The sequence below is a fragment of the Coregonus clupeaformis genome, chromosome 14 (assembly GCF_020615455.1).
Source record: "Coregonus clupeaformis isolate EN_2021a chromosome 14, ASM2061545v1, whole genome shotgun sequence".
Classification (NCBI taxonomy): Eukaryota; Metazoa; Chordata; class Actinopteri; order Salmoniformes; family Salmonidae; genus Coregonus; species Coregonus clupeaformis.
The window spans coordinates 624489-645719 of NC_059205.1; the positions used below are offsets into that span (position 1 = coordinate 624489).

Genomic DNA, 21231 nt, shown 5'->3' on the forward strand with positions numbered 1-21231 from the left:
TCCCTCTTGATTCCTGCTTAGAAGCAAAAACTAAAGCAGTAAGCACCAGTGACTTGTTCAATACAGAAGTGGTCTGGTGACGCGGATGCTAAGCTACAGGAATGTTTTGCTAGCACAGACTGGAATATGTTCCTGGATTCAACCGATGGCATTGAGGAGTACACCACCTCAGTCACTTGCTTTGTCAATAAGTGCATCGATGACATCGTCCCCACAGTGACCGTACGTACACATCCCAACCAGAAGCCATGGATTACAGGCAACATCCTCACTGAGCTAAAGGCTAGAGCTGCCGCTTTCAAGGAGCGGGACACTAATCTGGACGCTTATAAGAAATCCCGCTATGCCCTCCGACGAACCATCAAACAGGCAAAGCGTCAATACAGGATTAAAATTGAATCCTACTACACCAGCTCTGACGCTCGTCGGATGTGGCAGGGCTTGAAAACTATTACGGACTACAAAGGGAAACCCAGCCGCGAGCTGCCCAGTGACGCGAGCCTACCAGATGAGCTAAATGCCTTTTATGCTCGCTTTGAGTAAAGCAACACTGAAGCATGCATGAGAGCACCAGCTGTTCCGGACGACTGTGTGATAACGCTCTCGATAGCCGATGTGAGCAAGACCTTTAAACAGGTCAACATTCACAAAGCCACGGGGCCAGACAGATTACCAGGACGTGTACTCAAAGCATGCGCGGACCAACTGGCAAGTGTCTTCACTGACATTTTCAAACTCTCCCTGACCGAGTCTGTAAACCTACATGTTTCAAGCAGACCACCATAGTCCCTGATGCCAAGGAAGAGAAGGTAACCTGCCTAAATGATTACCACCCTGTAGCACTCACGTCTGTAGCCATGAAGTGCTTTGAAAGGCTGGTCATGGCTCACATCAACAGCATCATCCCAGATACCCTAGACCCACTCCAATTCGCATACCGCCCCAACAGATTCACAGATGACGCAATCTCAATCGCACTCCACACTGCCCTTTCCCACCTGGACAAAAGGAACACCTATGTGAGAATGCTGTTCATTGACTACAGCTCAGCGTTCAACACCATAGTGCTCACAAAGCTCATCACTAAGCTAAGGACCCTGGGACTAAACACCTCCCTCTGCAACTGGATCCTGGACTTCCTGACGGGCCGCCCCCAGGTGGTAAGGGTAGGCAACAACACGTCTGCCACGCTGATCCTCTACACTGGGTGCAGCTCAGGGGTGCGTGCTTAGTCCCCTCCTGTACTCCCTGTTCACCTACGACTGCGTGGCCAAACAAGACTCCAACAGCATCATTATGTTTGCTGACGACACAACAGTGGTAGGCCTGATCACCGACAACGATGAGAGCCTACAGGGAGGAGGTCAGAGACCTGGCAGTGTGGTGCCAGGACAACAAACTCTTTCTTGAAATACATTGTTGGTTAAGGGCTTGTAAGTAAGCATTTCACGGTAAGGTCTACACCTGTTGTATTTGGCGAATGTGACAAATAAAGTTTGATTTGATTTATAAGACACACACACACACACACACTCAGCTACTTTCTTTTTTAACAGGTAGGCTTCTTCCTCATTGACCCCAATCTGTCTGTAGTTCTTTGTGTCTGAGGATGACTGTGCCAGTGCCACTACTACCCCCACGCCAAGCCAGCCTGGCAGTGCCAGCTTTCCCAGGCACCTCACCATCGTACCCGAGACTGCTCTGGGCACCAACCTGCCAGAGGATGCCACACCTACTGAGTGAGCAACACACACACAATCACATATACTGCACACACAATCACAAACATTCATACAAATTCACACAGAGCCTCTGTCTGTATATCTGTCTGTCTGCATGTCTGTCCGTCTGTATGTCTGTCCGTCTGTCTGCATGTCATTGCTATGGTACCAGTAAGCCAGTGGACTCGGTGTCGGCCCCTCACAAAGGGAGGAACGGCCTGTCCTCCGGCCCCTCCCGGGAGTCCCCCAGCCCCTCCACATGGGGCTCCATACCTCCCTCCTCCAGAGTACCGCCCCCTGGTGGCAGCCGCAGCTACGACCTGCAGGAGCGCCGGCGCTCGGGCAACATGACGTGCGGGCTGCAGGAGCATCACCAGCGCCAGGCCACCGACGACAGCGAGGCCCAGATGCTGGGGTCTGCCGACCTGGATGGAATCAAGAGTGAGTACCAATCAGTCAGTCAGTCAGTCAGTCAATCAACAAATCAATCAGTCACATTTTTCCAACCTAGAACCGACCTGGATTTCAATGACTACACAGAGGGATGATTCACATTTCACTGTGACATCATATCAGGATTGAATGACTAAACTATTAACTTTGGTTCTGTAACATATTTTAATAACTAAACTATTAAACTTTGGTACTGTGAAACGTTTTAATGACTAAACTATTAACTTTGGTTCTGTGACATCATTTCAATGACTAAACAGGGGATTCATTTTAGTATTACTACGACACCATTGCAGCACCATTTTAACAACTTTACAGGAGACTAACATTATACATTACTGTGACATCATTGTAGCATTATTCCCATGACTACACAGGAGATTAATGTTGATAATGGTCCTCTGTAGCTCAGCTGGTAGAGCACGGCGCTTGTAACGCCAAGGTAGTGGGTTCGATCCCCGGGACCACCCATACACAAAAATGTATGCACGCATGACTGTAAGTTGCTTTGGATAAAAGCGTCTGCTAAATGGCTTATTATTATTATTATTATAATACTGTGACATCATAGCATCATAATTTCCATGACTACACATGAGATTAATGTTGATATTACTGTGACATCATAGCATTTTTTGTGACATCATAGTAGATCTTTCATGACTACACAGTGGGATTAACTTTGATATAAATTCAGACTTTATTATGACATCACTTTTGCATCCCGACATAGGGCTATCATCATTATGACCATTTTTGCATTTCTGATAACACTTTACACAGATATACTAGCTACATCATTAATGCATTATGACTTCCAATGGAACTACAGTACTTTAACACAGGAGACCTAACTACTGCTGTGACATCATCATATGGCATTAATATGCAACCATGCAAGCAAATTACATATTCTTTTTGATATACAGTGCCTAGTGAAAGTCTACACACCCGTTGCACAGTCTTCACATTTTTCTGCCTTAAATTTTAATTTAAAAAGGGATTATATATTTTTTTTAAATCTTCAGATCTACACAACCTACTCCACATTTTCAAAGGGAAAGAAAATTATAGAAAGATAACCTGAAGATGTTTTCACACCCCAGAGTTAATACTTGGTACCTATGGCAGCCATTACAGCTGTGAATAATTTTGAATAAGATTCTACCAACTTTGTCATACAACATAACTATGGGGAGTCGCACTCTCGCAAATCACGCCTGACACGGCCAATGAAATACGCGCCTCGCTGAAAGTTCCGGCTTTTTCTGATGATAACCCTAAGGCTCTGATTAATGCCTTAAATTCTTCCGCTCTTCACCTCGAACGATTCACGCCAAAAAACAAACAAAAATTACGCCAACTAAACTGTCCCTTTGTGGTAGAGCGTGGATGTTGTGTGCTGGAGTTTGTATTTGTTTTCCTAGTTTCCTAACCACAAACCAATTAGTTATTCTTTGGATTGCTTGGCCTGGCTGTAGCAATGAGTCAGATGGCTAACGTGACCGAAACGACAAAGGCTAACAAGCCAGGCTTGGATTCGCGATCATTCCCAAATGAATAAAAAGATACTCACGTTTGTTGCTGTCACGATCGTTGACAGATGAAGCGGACCAAGGCGCAGCGTGATAAGCGTACATTCTTTATTTGTGTACACAACACGAACCAAAACAATAAACGAAACGATACGTGAAGTCCTAGGTTACAACACAAACCTTCCGGAACAAGATCCCACAAAATACTAGTGCCAAACAGGCTGCCTAAGTATGGTCCCCAATCAGAGACAACGAGCTACAGCTGTCTCTGATTGGGAACCACCCTGGCCAACATAGATATAAACGATCTAGAACAAAAGCATAGAAAATGTAACAGAAACTCCACACCCTGGCTCAACATTTAAGAGTCCCCCCGAGCCAGGGCGTGACAGTTGCCTTGTACGTTTCGGCTCGGTGCATGCTCTGGCTGCCCTCGTTCAAATCAGTTTGTGTGTGGGACTGGGGGACGGTGTCAGTAACAGTGGCTTGCCCGCGGCTGGCACTGCTGTCCTAGTCTATGGCACAGGTTCTCTTGACAATCGTGTTGCATTCTTGAGGGGGTTGGTGTTTCCGATAGTGACTTCCTCTCCCGGGTACCCATACCTCGGCTGAGTCTGAGTTGCAGGGATAGATCTTTGGTCGGAGCAAATGTCTCGTCTGCCTGGGCGGTGTGTATGCGGTAGCCTGCGCTCAACCCGGCTCCTGTGTGCTCTGTCGCTCGTTACAGGAGGCTACTCGAAGAGAGAGGGCGGCCAGGTTCAATGGGTACCCCCTGCAGCCTGTGTCTGCCTCGGTCAAGCACCACATGCCTCTCGATAAAGGGTCCGGTCCCACCTTGGTGATCCGGTCCAACGTAGACTTTCGAGAGGCTAGCTAAACAAGCTCTGCATAGCGTGCTAGCCACTACTAGCTATTCCTGCCTCCCCGCGATGAAGTTGCTGGGGTAGCACTCTTGTTTAGTATACGTAGTGTTAAGTCACTTGGTTATTCTAAACGGACCATGCTGTGGTCAAAGAGGCTAGCTAGCCTAGCTTAGACTAAAAAGCCTCACGATTATCGTCGGCTAGCATGCATAACTTCCTTAGCACAGGTCTGAGCGACCAGTGTGCCCCTCCACAAAAATATTACTGTAACAACAGTTTCCCCACGTTTGGTTAATGCCAAACAGGATACCATGTCAGCCATTGCAGGAGCCCCTTGTGCTCATAAGGGGGCCGGGCTTCATGCAGGCTATACAGTCTCGTGGAAGCACAACGTACACTACCGGTCAAAAGTTTTAGAACACCTACTCACTCAAGGGGTTTTCTTAATTGTTACTATTTTCTACATTGTAAAATAATAGTGAAGACATCAAAACTATGAAATAACACATATGGAATCATGTAGTAACCAAAAAAGTGTTAAACAAATCAAAATATATTTTATATTTGAGATTCTTAAAATAGCCACCCTTTGCTTTGATGACAGCTTTGCACACTCTTGGCATTCTCTCAACCAGTTTCATGAGGTAGTCACCTGGAATGCATTTCAATTAACAGGTGTGACTTCTTAAAAGTTAATTAGTGGAATTTCTTTCCTTCTTAATACGTTTGAGCCAATCGGTTGTGTTGTGACAAGGTGGGGGGGGGGGGGGTAAACAGAAGACAGCCCTATTTGGTAAAAGACCAAGTCCATATTATGGCAAGAACAGCTCAAATAAGCAAAGAGAAATGACAATCCATCATTACTTTAAGAAATGAAGGTCAGTCAATACGGACAATTTCAAGAACTTTCAACGTTTCTTTATGTGCAGTCGCAAAAACCATCAAGCGCTATGATGAAACTGGCTCTCATGAGGACCACCACAGGAATGGAAGACCCAGAGTTACCTCTGCTGCAGAGGATACGTTCATTAGAGTTACCAGCCTCAGAAATTGCAATGGACATTAGACCGGTAGAAATTTGTCCTTTGGTCTGGAGTCCAAATTGGAGATTTTTGGTTCCAACCGCCGTGTTTTTGTGAGACGCGGTGTGGGTGAACGGATGATCTCTGCATGTGTTTTTTCCCACCGTAAAGCATGGAGGAGCAGGTGTTATGGCGTGGGGGTGCTTTGTTGGTGACACTGTCTGTGATTTATTTAAAATTCAAGGCACACTTAACCAGCATGGCTACCACAGCATTCTGCAGCGATACACCATCCCATCTGGTTTGGGCTTAGTGGGACTATCATTTGTTTTTCAACAGGACAATGACCCAACACACCTCCAGGCTGTGTAAGGGCTATTTTACCAAGAAGGATAGTGATGGAGTGCTGCATCAGATGACCTAGCCTCCACAATCCCCCGACCTCAACCAAATTGAGATGGTTTGGGAGGAGTCGGACGGCAGAGTGAAGGAAAAGCATCCAACAAGTGCTCAGCATATGTGGGAACTCCTTCAAGACTGAAGCTGGTTGAGAGAATGCCAAGAGTGTGCAAAGCTGTCATCAAGGCAAAGGGTTGCTATTTGAAGAATCTCAAACATAAAATATATTTTGATTTGTTTAACACTTTGTTGGTTACTACATGATTCCATACATGTTATTTCACGTCTTCACTATTATTCTACAATGTAGAAAATAGTAAAAAATAAAGCAAACCGAAAAAATGAGTAGGTGTTCTAAAACTTTTGACCGGTAGTGTATGTTGAACGCTTGTCCATGTTCAAACAACCCGAGTCGATTGACACAATCTAAGTAAAATAATATAAAAAATCCCATCAGAATCCCTCAGTTTAAGCTAGAGATATCTGTTGTTTTTTTTTGCATTGGATGCGTCTCAATCCACCACATATATCACACTTCTGCATCTGCGGTGAAAGGTGGCAGAGCTATGAAAAGCTGTTTGTCAAACCATGAAAACATCCTGATAATCAGTCTACAAACTATTATGACCACTCTATGGAAAGGGGAGACTCACACGAACACGATTCCTTTGATTTGACACCAAAGCTCCAACGCCTGCCAATTAAACGCATACAGCCCTCCCGTGGAGCTTGTCGTTGATTTTCATGGCCTCCCGTTGGCCCAAGCAACCTTGGTTTGCGGAGATTGTCCACCTGTTGGTTATCCCAGGCGCACGGGCAGGTTTGTGGGCTTGGCTACTATTCGTCTGCAAGGGCGCCCTCCACGGGAGGGCTGTATGCATTTAAGTGGCAGGTGTTGGAGCTTTGGTGCCAAAACAAACACATTTATAAAGGAATAAGAAAGGAATTCTTTTCAGAGTGCTCTGTTGAAAATGTTAATGTCCCTACAGGAGCTTTTTGAGCAGGGTCATTCATTCTCCACTTTGAAAGTGTACATGGTGGCTATTTCAGTTTGTCATGTTGGAATTGATGGCTTGTACCCTTGCGGTGTGGTTCCTAAAGGTTGTGCACTGTCTCAGACTTGTTTCTAAACCTATCGCGCCCACTTATTGGATTTAGCTTTGGTTTTGGATGCTCTGTGTGAGGCCCCCTTTGAACCACTGGAGTCTGTGGATCTGAAGATCCTCTCCTACAAAACCTCCTTGCTCGTGGCTTTGGCCTCGGCTAAACACGTTGGGGATCTCCGCGCTTTATCCGTACACCCTTCCTGTATGTTGTGTCCTAATGCGGCCTTCGTTCCAATGGTCATGACTGTGTCCTATAGGTCTCTAGCTTTGAGCTATTTCCCTTTTCGCCTCCTCCATTTGCTTCTGAGAATTACAGTGACATGCCCTGTGTCCAGTACAGTCTTTACGCACGTACATTAAGCGGACCCGGGATAGCCGGTTAAGTGACCAGCTTCTTGTCTGTTTTGTTAATCCAGCTTGCGGCAGGGGCGCTCTCTAAGCAGCGTCTCTCCCACTGGATTATGGAGGCTATTGCCCTGGCATATAGCAGAAAGAGGCAAGTGTTACCTAACGGTGTACGCTCCCACTCCACCAGGGGTCCGGCAGCATCTTGGGCATTATCGAAAGGGTTGACAGCAGGGGATATTTGTGTTTAGCGACAAGATGTGCATCACTACACACTTTTGTGAGGTTTCATCGCTTGGATGTCACTGCTCCCAATGTAGCCCACACAGTGTGCTTACAGCAGGGACAGGACAGGCTAAATAGGCAGCGCGCAGTGTGTGCAATACCCAGACTACCGCATCTTGCCTGGGTGGTTTCATTTGGTATTTGTTGGGGCTTGGGGCGGGATTCCCTTTCCCCATAGTTGTGTTGTACTGAGAGTACTGACTGAAAGGGAACGTAACGTTATGACTACAACTACTTTTCCCTAAAGGGAAACGAGGTACAACACCTGTTTGGCCCCCCGCGCCGCCCTGTTCTTGGCTCGGAGAAGAGGGGTACTGAATTAATGAAATTAAACCGAACCATAGGGTTATCACCTGTGGAAAGTGAGGCTTCCAGCGAGGCGCAGATTTCATTGTCAGGCGTGATTTGAGTTCTTCAATCGAAGTCGTGAGAGAACGACTCCCCATAGTTGTGTTGTACCTTGTTTCCATCCTTTGGGGAACAGTAGTTATAGTCATAACGTTACGTTTATTCACTGGAGTGCTGCCCTATTTTTTGTTCTAGAAGATAACCTTGACATCTGCGTTAGGGAGCGATAATTCGGTGGCAAATGATGGTTGCAACTGAGATCAGCAAAAAGTTAATTTATTTGCTGTGTTGTCTTGCAGTATTACTTGTTGCTAACATAATGGATTATATGGAGTGGATTGTTTTAAACACAGGCTTCCTTCTTTTCACTTTGTCATACAGGCCAGTAATGTGGAGTATATGCAATGTTGTATTTTCAAGTATTGTGGTGGCAGCATCATGCTATGGATATGCATGTCACCATCAGGGACTTGGGAGTTTGTCAGGATCTAAAGAAATATGAAAGGAGCAAAGCCTAGGTAAAAAGTTCAAGGAAAAGCAGCCATAGTCTTTTGAAAATCTAACCCTGGGATAGAGTTTTATTTTTTAGTGTGACAATTACTCAAAGTTTTATACCAAAGACTCACCAGAATGGCTTTCCAAGAGGTGTTGAGTGTTCCTGGGTGGTCCAGTCTCAGTCCTTACTGAAATATGCTTGAAAACAGAGACAAGGTTTGAATATTGCTGTCCATCAATGATTCCCAACCAAATTTACTGAGCTTCAGCAATTTTGACAAAAACAATGCATGTATGTTGCCCAAAGAGTTGTGCAAGGTTGGTAGAATCTTCTTCAAATTATTAACAGCTGTAATGGCAACCAAAGGTGCTTCCTCCAAGTATTAACTCTGGGGTGTGAAGACATACACAATCAATACATCTTAACTTTTTATTTTTTATTAATTTTGAAAACATTTTTTATTTAATGTTAAAGCAGCTAACTGTGAAGACTGTGCAAGGGGTGTATAGACTTTCACTAGCAACTGTATCTATGACATTATTTTAACATGGTGGAGTTACTCTGATTTTAACCTATGAATTTATTATGACATCTCCTAGACATCACTTTGGCTGTATGTTAATGTATTTGTCAGTAACTTTAATGGACATCCAAATGATATCACCTCTAGGGAGAATGAAAGCAAAACTTCAATAAAGCTTTGACCAAGACATGTTTTTATGTCCGTGTTGTCCTGTCCTTACCCTGATGGAAAGCTTACAAAACCGTGATATTTAGAGACAAAAAGCCTATTCTCCACAGTCAATTTGCATGTGTTATCTTAAATCTGATCCCAAATATGGAATTTATTGTTCTGTGAACAGGCAAACAGTGCCGTCCATCCCACATGTTCACTGAGCACCGTTGGAATGTGAACCTTTTCAAAGAGCCCAAAGCTGCCCACCACTGGAGTGCAGTTTTGCATTGTTTGTTTCATGTTCAGATAAAAGTATGTGTGTGTGTGTGTGTGTGTGTGTGTGTGTGTGTGTGTGTGTGTGTGTGTGTGTGTGTGTGTGTGTGTGTGTGTGTGTGTGTGTGTGTGTGTGTGTGTGTGTGTGTGTGTGTGTGTGTGTGTGTGTGTGTGTGTGTGTGTGTGGCGTGTGCCCATCCATCATTCTTTGGAAAACAATCATTCATTTTGCCCCAAAGTGAAGCATGGTTTGGTGCTGTGTTCTGAAAGTCAAAAGGTTGCAACTGCGCCTTTCTTTGAGTCAGAGGAAAGATTTTTGTGAGTATCCATGATATAATATATAATTAAATTATGATGAGATTGTTATAACTTATAATATAATACGTTTGATTATCTTTCTTTGGGTTTGACTGCCTGTTTAAAGTTCTTGCAATTATTTGCAAGTTTGTAGTTCAGATCTACTGCTCATGTTTAATGTTTGTATCAATGGTTAGCCAACCCAACCATTATCTTTAATTTGATAGCCATGAATTTGCCTCTATTTGAGCTATGAGAAGTGAGTTTTAAAAAAAGCAATACATTGGCTAGTTGATGAGGGTGGGGTTGGTCTTGATTTGTTGGTCTCACACACCATGAGTCCTTGGAAAGCTTTCCTATTGTTAAGCCAATCCTGAAATGTTGTTTTCAAGAAAAAGTACTCCCGTGGGAATCTGAGTGTGTTCTCACCATGCTTGTTAAAACACACTGCAGCGGGCGAAACTAGTTGCAACAACGTTATTCTTGATGTCTTTTGTGACGGGATAGTCAGTTGTATACTGATGGAAAAATGATGTTTTTAAGCCATCCTTTTAGTGACCAGAAATATACATATTTTAACTGTTTGTAATTTGGTCAGATAACAACCTAAATATGACGTCTTTCCCAGACACTTTGATGTTGTCATGAAAAAAAATAAGTATTTATCTGATCTGATGACTTAAAAAAAGAGAAAAGCAGTTTGGGACCAGAAAATCACTTCCTTTCTATTTTTCTCTGTCTCTCTGTCCCTCTGTTCCCACTCCCCATGTCCCTTAGGCCACAGGTTTGAGGATGTGCCTGCGGTTCGCCGTCACCTGGTCAGGAAGAGCAACAAGGGTCAGGTGGTGCACATCAGCAAGGACCACAAGGAGCCTAGCGCCCGCAGCCGCAAGTTGGATCGCACCCCACATGAGGTGGGTACCAGGAGGGCGAGGGGTACTGGGCCAATTCCATGTATTTTTTTCCCCTTGTTTGAACAACCATTTGGGGAATCCATTTGGTAACGTTTCTTTTTTTTTTTTGCTACCACTTTACCTGACTGGTCCATCATAGACTTACATGTCACTGTCATATGCTATTACACTTGATTTGACCCCCACCGATGTAGGCCAGTAGAATTACTGCTGGTTACAAGTAACAGGCACTGACGTGAGTAGCACGTCAAGTCGTTATGATGATGGACAGTTTGGTTTTAAGAAGTCAATGTGTCACCTGTACTTCAACTCCCTGCTTTGGTACATAGGTCAGTACAGGGGGAGAGAAAGACTGAGAAATGAATGAAGGGACAACTTTCACACGCCACAAGAAAAAGAGGAGAGGTAACACGACACAAGGGGCTCTAGGAAGTAAGCCAGGGAGTTAAGTTTGTCGTATTAAGGTAGCCAGGTAAAGTTCACTCTCTTCTGTGTCTGTGTGTTTGGTGACTGTAAGGTAAGTCTGCTCTGTCAGATTTGTCAGTATCTCTGCTTCTCGCTCGCCCAGCCAGTGGTTGTGTATCGGTCCGACCTTCGCGGTTGGACAGAATGGTTCGCTTGGAGTTCGTGGATCGCATGGCACGGCACCAGAAGGTAGGGTGTTTTATTTGGACCAGCACAACCCGGTTTAAGGCCAGGTCACTTTGGACTTTGGCCGTGTTAGCCTTCAGATTGATTTTGACTGCACAGTTACTTAACTTTCTAACGCCACACCTATACAGGTGTGTTTGTAGAGGCTTGATGCATGCTGGATGGTACCCTAATATCTTCATGCACCTTGTCCTAAGTTCATTGGAACTTAGTCTGGTTGATACAACACTTTATTTTGGAAACTTCAGGATTCACAGCAATAACAATAAAAACATTAATGCAAGTTTAATGTGCACATTTTTGGGGGGGTTTATGTTACACATGAGTAGGATGTCACATAAAATGGGAAAATGTGTGTGTATGTGGTTCTCGTTGTGCACCAATATTGAATTTTAAAAGCCTGTTATATTAAAATGAAGTGCTCTTTAATATAAACCACATGGACATTTTAAAAAAAATTGATCTTTTATATCAATAAAGACTTGCCAAAAATCTGCATTTTGACATGTCCCTCGTCATGTTTTTCTGACTTCTGAGAAGATTTTAACCCACTTAACCCCAAGATTTCTCCAAGTTTGCACCATCATTGTGAAGCCTTAGTTATTTTGTTGCTTTGAAAAAGTCATTTCTGAAGATTATTATTTATTATTATATATTATATATTATGTGATTAGTAATTAATTTACATCTGTCCGTAATTTTAAGGTCAACCTTGTTACGCGAACTGAACTCTCGTTTTAATATGGTGAAACTATTCCATTCAAGTTTTGTCTTTTTTTATTTTATTTTTACATAGTGTAAAAGCAGGTGAGCTGGTTCTACTCTTGGCCATGTTCTGGTGTTTTGTGGTGGAAAACTGCATCGAGCATAACACGGCAACCCTGTTACCCATAGGTAGATAGGCTAGAAATGTTGTAACAATGTAACATTTTAGTGGAGCTTGCATTCAATTGCCCCTTCCTGTTGCACACAACACACTTCCATTCCCCCTGTCACAGGGGCATTTATGGCTAATTGTGTAGCTCAGTTGGTAGAGCATGGCGCTTGCAATGCCAGGATTGTGGGTTCGATTCCCACGGGGGGCCAGTATGAAAATGTATGCACTCACTAACTGTAAGTTGCTCTGGATAAGAGCGTCTGCTAAATGACTAAAATGTAAATGTGATTTAAGATGAATCGTCAACCCTGTCACTTGATTGGCTTACTTTAGAAGTGTTTTTTTGTAACCTCTTGAGATGGGGAAAACATGTTTTTATGAAGTTGAACATGTGCTCTTTATGACAGAATGTTAAAATCAAGTAACAAATAAAATAAAATGTTTGACCAAATTACACTACCCAAAATGCACTCTATCGGTGGAATGACCCACATGACTGCATGCAGAAAACCCTCTCACAGACCTTCTCACAGGCTCTCAACTTGGTATACGTGATTGCCTGCTGATGGGCCATCAAGGGCTTCCCATTGTATTCAAACTGTTTAGGTAGGTAAAAAGACTCCCAGAACATTCACACCTGGCCCAATGGACAATCAGCAAACAGTTGTCTGGACTTCACAGAGTGGAAGTGAACAGAAAAGTGAACATTTAAACAGTTGCAATTTTTTAAAAATAAAACCAAAATATATCGATATTGTATCAAAACATTGCAACTGATATCGATATACACTGCCATTCAAACGTTTGGGGTCACTTAGAAATGTCCTTGTTTTCGAAAGAAAAGCGTTTTTTTGTCTATTAAAATAACATCAAATTGATCAGAAATACAGTGTAGACATTGTTAATGTTGTAAATGGCTATTGTAGCTGGAAACGGCTGATTTTTAATGGAATATCTACATAGGCGTACAGAGGCCCATGATCAGCAACCATCAGTCCTGTGTTCCAATGGCACGTTGTGTTTGCTAATCCAAGTTTATCATTTTAAAAGGCTAATTGATCATTAGAAAACCCTTTTGCAATTATGTTAGCACAGCTGAAAACTGTTGTGCTGATTAAAGAAGCAATAAAACTGGCCTTCTTGAGACTAGTTGAGTATCTGGAGCATCAGCATCAAAGAAAAAGCCATATCTCAGACTGGCCAATAAAAATAAAAGATTAAGATGGGCAGTCTGAGATATGGCTTTTTCTTTGCAACTCTGCCTAGAAGGTCAGCATCCCGGAGTCGCCTCTTCACTGTTGACGTTGAGACTGGTGTTTTGCGGGTACTTTTTAATGAAGCTGCCAGTTGAGGACCTGTGAGGCGTCTGTTTCTCAAACTAGACACTCTAATGTATTTGTCCTCTTGCTCAGTTGTGCACCGGGGCCTCCCACTCCTCTTTCTATTCTGGTTAGAGCCAGTTTGTTCTGTTCTGTGAAGGGAGTAGTACACAGCGTTGTACGAGATCAATCAGTGCCCATGACAAATAAAGAACCATTCTATTCTACTCTAATAATAATGAATAATAATTTATTACATTTGTAAAGCGCTTTTCATTATACAGAATAATCTCAAAGTGCATAAAATAAAACAAAAACATATATATTTTTGTCTGTTGTTGACACAAAGAACACAGCTGACGTTACAAGGCACAAGGACACCAAGGAGCACAGCTATCAACAGAAAGAGACAGGTCTTAAGGCCCGTTTTAAAGGAGCCCAGAGTCTGTGGTGCCTTCAGGTGGTCCGGGAGGGCATTCCAAAGGTTCGGGGCAGTCAAGATGAAAACCCGATCCCCCAAGGAGCGGAGCTTGGTCCCGGAGGCGTGGAGGAGCAGGCTATTTCTTGACCTGACGGTGCGCGGTGGGGTTATGGAGGTAGAGATGTTCTTTGAGATAAAGCGGGGCATTGCCATGAATACACTGGAAAGCCAACAGGAGAGTTTTTGAATTCAATCCGGAATGAGACGGGGAGCTAGTGCAGAGATGCCAGGATGGGGGTGATGTGATTGTGTTTCCGCACTCTCATCAGGATCCTGGCAGCGCTGTTCTGGATGTATTGGAGCTTCTGGAGAATCCTGCCAGGGATCCAGGTGAAGAGTGTTTTGCAGTAGTCCAGCCTTGAGGAGATAAAGGAATGGACGAGCTTCTCTGCATCGGACTGAGTGAGGGTGGGGCGGTGTTTGGCAATGTTCTCGAGGTGATAGAATGACACTTTACACAGTTGTTTGATGTGGCTGTCAAAGGTCAGGGAGGAATCAAGCTTTACACCCAGATTGGAAACTGAGGGGGACAGAGGGATGTTCTGTCCTGCAATGGTGAGGTGTGTTATTTGTGAGTGCTGGAACTGGCGGGAGGTGCCAACAAGTAAGGCCACGGTTTTGCTGCTGTTCAGTTGAAGGAAGTGTTGCTTCATCCATGCACTTATCTCCCCAGGGCAGGTGTTCAGACGGGCACATGCATCAGAGGGACTTGGGGCAGTTTTTACATACAGCTGGGTGTCATCAGTATAGCAGTGGAATGGGATTCCATGCCGGATAATGACACGACCGAGGGGGAGCATGTAGAGGACAAACAGGAAGGGTCCAAGAACAGATCCTTGTGAGACACTGCAGGTGACATGGTGGGTCCGGGACCTGGACCCACCTAGCGACATATACTCAGTCCTGTCTAAGACGTAGGAGTGGAACCAGCTCGGAGCTGGTCCAGATAGTCCGTGGTGTCCCGGAAGCGTTCCAGGAGGATGGGGTGGTCGACAGTGTCAAACGCTGCGCTCAAGTCCAGGAGGATCAGGAGACAGGGGGAGCCTGCATCAGCCGCAATCAGCAGGTCGTTGGTGACCCTGAGTAGAGCCATTTCAGTGCTGTAGGCCGGCCGGAAACCTGACTGGAACTTCAGAAATTGGTTGTTCTGATTGAGATGGACTTGGAGCTGTACAGCAACCACTCATTTCCCAACACTTTGGAGAGGAAAGGAAGGTTGGATATTGGCCTGTAATTAGCCAGCACTGGGCTTCTTCAGAAGGGGGCTGATGACAGCGGTCTTAAATGCAGGTGGGACACTGACAGATTTGAGGGAGTGGTTAACAATCTGGGTTAACAGAGGGCTGAGTACAGAGGTGCATGATTTGAGCAAGGCTGTTGGAATTGGATCCAAGGTACAGGAGGAGGTTCTCATTACGGAGATAGTTTTCTATACTATTTACTTTATTATATTCTGTATGTGTGACCTCTCTTCCAGGTGTTTGTGGAGCTGAACGAGCTGGTGATGGATAAGAACCAGGAGTTGCAGTGGCGGGAGACGGCTCGCTGGATCAAGTTTGAAGAGGACGTGGAGGAGGAGACGGACCGCTGGGGCAAACCCCACGTCGCCTCGCTCTCCTTCCGTAGTCTCCTGGAGCTCCGAAAGACCATCTCCCACGGTGAGAGAAAGAGGGGAGAGTGAGGGAAGAAAGGGAGGGAAGGTGAGACGAGTGGGGAATAGAAGGGGTTGGGGAAAGGAGGGAGAGAAGGAGTTGGGGAAAGGAGAGGGTGAAAGAGAGGTGAGAGGGGGAGGGAGAAAAAGGATTGATGAATAGAGAGAGGGAGAGATTGGGGAGGAAGGGAAGAAAAGTGGGGAATAAAGAATAATCTAGGGATGGACAAAGGCAAGATAATGAAATTGTTGGTGTTCTTTAGGTGCGGTGCTGCTGGACTTGAAGCAGAATACCTTGCCTGGCATCGCTCATCAGGTGGTGGAGCAGATGATAATCTCTGACCAGATCAAAGTAGAGGACCGGGCCAATGTCCTCAGAGCCCTACTACTCAAACACAGGTATGTCTCTCCTCTAGCTGTCTGTGATACGCTAGCTACCCTGCTACCTACAGTCTGTGATACGCTAGGTACCCTGCTACCTACGGTTATACTACGCAAACTCAGTTCAGCCGTTCTCTCTCTACCCGCAGTCACCCGAGCGATGAGAAAGAACATAGCTCTTTCACGCGGAACATCTCTGCCGCCAGCCTGGTCTCACTGATGGTGAACCACCAAAACAGCAGCAACCACACGGACCAAGCCGAGCCCTCTGTGACTGACCCCCTCATGGATGGAGGAGTGGCTGCCGGCACCCTCACAGAATCCCGCATTGACATGGAGAAGAGCGAGGTCTTGAAAGTGTGGATGTGTCTTTGGGAGTGTGTCTGTGTGTACGGGGATGTTTGTGAGTACTGTCTGAGCGTTTTTTGTGAGCTCTGTTTGTGTTATAGTGTGTTGTTTGAACTGTGTTTGTGTAATAGTGTGTTGTTTGAACTGTGTTTGTGTGTGCATGCATCTTTGTCCTCTTGTCTGGGTGAGTGTTTATGGTTTTTTGAGTCTGAGTGTGTGCGTATTTTTCTGGTGTCTAAACTCCCGTGTTCATCTACAGAAGGACAATCCTGCCATAATGGGCATGCACAGGTCCAAGTCCAAGCATGAGCTCAAGTTGCTGGAGAAGATTCCGGAAAACGCAGAGGCCACTGTCGTCCTCGTAGGTATGCCTTGCTATTTCACTCCCATTTCCTGCTATGAGGCAGACGTTTCCCCACATTGGGAAGAGCCAATAGTGTCAATCATGGCAGATTAACATTTTGTTGTTGTTATTGATATCTGTACTGAGCATGATTTTGCTTAATCCTCCATTAGGATTTTACTCCAATCGTACTCTAGTCTAACGCACTTGATCTGAATGTGAAAAGCCCCACTGAGTCTGATAGTCCGATCATCCTTAAATTCAATAATCCATAAAGTTCAATTACATTTAATGACTGTCTCCCACAGGCGCCGTGACCTTCCTGGAGCAGCCTTCCATGGCGTTTGTGCGTCTGCAGGAAGCCGTGCTGCTGGAGTCGGTGCTGGAGGTGCCCGTCCCTGTGCGTTTCCTCTTCCTCCTCATGGGCCCGCCCATCGCCAACATCGACTACCACCAGATTGGCCGCTCCATCTCCACACTTATGTCTGACAAGGCGAGTTAACTGATGGGTGACCCATACTTCTCTGTGTGACACTAGCAACACCAAGGTCGTGGGTTGAACTCCCACAGGGAGCACAGTATGCACTCACTCTCCTGTAAATCACTTTGGATAAAAGCATCTGCTAAGTGGCATATCGTCACTGTCTGATGAAAACCTCGGAACTACATTTTTACAAATGTTAATTTTTTTAAACATCTATTGAAAGCAGTAACTCCCCTCAATGTACTCTGAACATTTCATGACTCTAGGACCAAGAAATGTATTCCAAAATAGCTTCTGAAGTTTGGTGATTGTATGTTCGTTAATGGTCAAATATGGCAGTTTTTTTTTTCCATTTCCCGAAAAGTTTCTGTTTTTTGGAGATTAGATATTTTCATCAGACAGCAACGATATATTAATGTTATTATTTTTACCGCAGCACTTCCACGAGGCAGCGTACCTGGCGGACGAGCGGCAGGACCTGCTGAACGCCATCAACAGCTTCCTGGACTGCAGCATTGTGCTGCCGCCGTCTGAGGTGGGCGGCGAAGAGCTGCTGCGCTCGGTGGCCCGCTTCCAGAGAGAGATGCTCCGCAAGAGAGAGGAGCAGCAGGGCAAGGAGCTCAAGGTCAAAGAGCCAAAGAGCCCGAAGGATAAAGGTAATAGAGATATACACAGATATACATTTGTATATTACAGAGGAACAGGAGGACAAACTACAGACCAAAAAGCCCAAAGATTCCATGGACAAGGGTGACAAAGACAAACTACTGAAGGAAAGAGCTTGAGGGATGACCACCAAAATAACCCTCTCCTTCTCTCTCCCTCAGCTCTGCAGGCGCCCTTCAAACCTGGGGTCGATCCTCTCCGCCGTTCAGGCCGCCTGTTTGGGGGACTGATCCGCGACGCCGCACGGCGCTACCCCAAATATGCCAGCGACTTCCGTGACGCGCTCAACCCCCAGTGCATGGCCGCCGTCATATTCATCTACTTCGCTGCCCTGTCACCCGCCGTCACCTTCGGAGGACTGCTGGGTTAGTCAATCAGTCACCCATTGGGGGAGGGGAGGAAGTAAGGGATACAGTTAAAACAAAGAGGGACAATATTGGAGTGCTGACCCCCCCCCCCCAAAAAACAACAACAACAACATTGAAATGAAGCTAAAAAGAGGGATAGAGTATATAGGTAGCCATATCATTTTGAGTTGGTATTCACTTCCTCCATCCCTCCCTCCCTCTCTTCTTCTTCTCTAGGTGAGAAGACGGGGGGGTTGATTGGCGTGTCGGAGCTGATCATCGCCACGGCACTGCAGGGGGTTATATTCTCCCTCCTTGGGGCGCAGCCTCTCCTTGTGGTGGGCTTCTCTGGACCCCTGCTGGTGTTTGAGGAGGCCTTCTACTCGGTGAGCAACTAGCCTAAATCTTCTCTTCTGTTACTCTCCCTTCTCCCCAAATGGTGCACTTGTTCACCCCCCTGGCAAGAATTTACAAGGAATTAACTGGTTGCCACCTTCCTGAAACTTCCTAAGAGTTTTCTGGGTTTTACACAAATCCCGTTTAGAGGAGTTGAAGGATTCCTTTCCTTCCTAATTCCAAACATCCTTCAATTGAAAAAACCTGCAAACTTTGGGGAAGTTTCTGGAAATGTGCAACGCTAGCTGGTGTAAGGAATATGGTTTAAATGTGCGCATGATAGTTGCTTTCTGAACGTCACCCAACATTTTGTCTCGTGGTTCTGTCATGCAGTTCTGCAATGCCAATGACATGGAGTATCTGACGGGCCGGGTGTGGATTGGCTTCTGGCTGGTGCTCATTGTGGTCCTCATAGTGGCCTTCGAGGGCAGCTTCCTGGTCCGCTTTGTCTCGCGCTTCACCCAGGAGATCTTCTCCTTCCTCATCTCCCTTATCTTCATCTACGAGACCTTCTCCAAACTGGGCAAGGTGAGGTTGGGAGGAAGAGCGCCCATCAACACTGGGCTGGAGCTGATTGGGTTAGCTTGTCCGCTGGCTAACAAGTTTGCCATTCATAGCTAGCATAGATGCAGTAACGAGGTCAATGGAACTCGACCAAAACAATGGAAATGCCATGGAAATGCGTGGGGGAAAAATGCCGTGGGGTAAGATCCCGAATCTCCTCATTGCCCCTCAGCAGAAAGTTACAATACATCAATCATGACGGATTTGATGAATATCCACTTTGTTAGATCATATTTGTTGAATGTGCGCCAATTCCATATCCTTCTATCCCCACGGTCTGCGTTCCATTGACCTCTTTACTGCATCTATACCGCTGCATGCATTCTGACACCATCAAGAGCATTTGGAACTGAAGTCATCTACAACACACCTGACTGATGTCATGGTGCAGGAAGGTATGAGACTCATAAGAAAACTGTCTGCCTGTCTGTCTGTCTGTCTGTCTGTCTGTCTATCTGCCTGTCTGTCTATGTCTGTCTGTCTGAATGAAAACCGACCCAGATCTTTCAAGAGCATCCTCTTCAACGCTGTTACCTAGTCAACGGCACATGGACGTCATCATCATGCAACCACACTGTGGTCGACGTGCCTGGCAATGTGGTAGGAGAGCCCAACACAGCCCTCCTGACGCTGGTGCTCATGTCCGGAACGTTCTTCATTGCATTCTACCTGCGCAAGTTCAAGAACAGTGCCTTCTTCCCCGGCAAGGTAAGTACAGTTAGCCTGACCAGAGCCATACAGTATTGGCCCTTTATTCAAAATGCCTTGACACTTGTGGCAGTAAGAAACAATATCATATTCAGTCCAACATGTTCTGCGTTTCAGCTCCGTAGGATGATTGGAGACTTCGGGGTTCCTATCTCGATTCTCATCATGGTGTTGGTGGACTACAGCATAAAAGACACCTACACCCAGGTGAAATATAGGTCAAAATCAAATGTAAGGAGAGTCCAATCAGAAGTGAGAATGGCCCAGGCTGACCTTTACCCTTTGACCCCCCCCCCCCCATACAGAAGCTGAGTGTGCCCACAGGCTTCTCGGTGACCAGTCCTGAGAAGCGGGGATGGCTGATCCCCCCGCTGGGCTCGGACGGCCAGTTCCCTGTCTGGATGATGGGTGCTAGCATCCTGCCCGCCCTGCTCGTGTTCATTCTCATCTTCATGGAGACGCAGATCACCACGTAAGGGACCCCTCCAACCCCTCACCTCTGCAACCCCATTTTACATACAGTATTATAGAGCAATGGGTTTTTCTATAAATAATGGGGAAAATGTGTGACATTGGGGTCAACATTTCTAAATGGTTTGAAACAAACATAAAAATGATTTTCATGCAGTTCCACATGTGTAATTAGAGGAATAAAAGTGAATATACAGTACCAGTCAAAAGTTTGGACACACCTACTCATTCAACTAAAAAATTCCATATATACAGTGGGGGAAAAAAGTATTTAGTCAGCCACCAATTGTGCAAGTTCTCCCACTTAAAAAGATGAGAGAGGCCTGTAATTTTCATCATAGGTACACGTCAACTATGACAGACAAATTGAGGAAAAAAAATCCAGAAAATCACATTGTAGGATTTTTAATGAATTTATTTGCAAATTATGGTGGAAAATAACTATTTGGTCACCTACAAACAAGCAAGATTTCTGGCTCTCACAGACCTGTTACTTCTTCTTTAAGAGGCTCCTCTGTCCTCCACTCGTTACCTGTATTAATGGCACCTGTTTGAACTTGTTATCAGTATAAAAGACACCTGTCCACAACCTCAAACAGTCACACTCCAAACTCCACTATGGCCAAGACCAAAGAGCTGTCAAAGGACACCAGAAACAAAATTGTAGACCTGCACCAGGCTGGGAAGACTGAATCTGCAATAGGTAAGCAGCTTGGTTTGAAGAAATCAACTGTGGGAGCAATTATTAGGAAATGGAAGACATACAAGACCACTGATAATCTCCCTCGATCTGGGGCTCAACGCAAGATCT

The 21231-nt window shown here is 45.2% G+C and overlaps 1 protein-coding gene across 2 annotated transcripts in view; it reads left to right on the top strand.

Moving 5' to 3' along the window:
* Window positions 1–21231, top strand: part of LOC121580595 (anion exchange protein 2-like) — a 74266-nt gene that overhangs the window by 43559 nt on the left and 9476 nt on the right. For both annotated transcript variants that reach the window (XM_041895562.2, XM_041895561.2), the window contains exons 5-19: window positions 1594–1739; window positions 1894–2162; window positions 10597–10733; window positions 15539–15719; window positions 15976–16111; window positions 16243–16441; window positions 16701–16806; window positions 17093–17277; window positions 17705–17924; window positions 18096–18299; window positions 18519–18667; window positions 19011–19205; window positions 19743–19949; window positions 20067–20156; window positions 20255–20421. In XM_041895562.2, coding sequence (XP_041751496.1) covers window positions 1594–1739; window positions 1894–2162; window positions 10597–10733; window positions 15539–15719; window positions 15976–16111; window positions 16243–16441; window positions 16701–16806; window positions 17093–17277; window positions 17705–17924; window positions 18096–18299; window positions 18519–18667; window positions 19011–19205; window positions 19743–19949; window positions 20067–20156; window positions 20255–20421 — 2591 coding nt within the window. The remainder of the gene's footprint in view (window positions 1–1593; window positions 1740–1893; window positions 2163–10596; window positions 10734–15538; window positions 15720–15975; window positions 16112–16242; window positions 16442–16700; window positions 16807–17092; window positions 17278–17704; window positions 17925–18095; window positions 18300–18518; window positions 18668–19010; window positions 19206–19742; window positions 19950–20066; window positions 20157–20254; window positions 20422–21231) is intronic.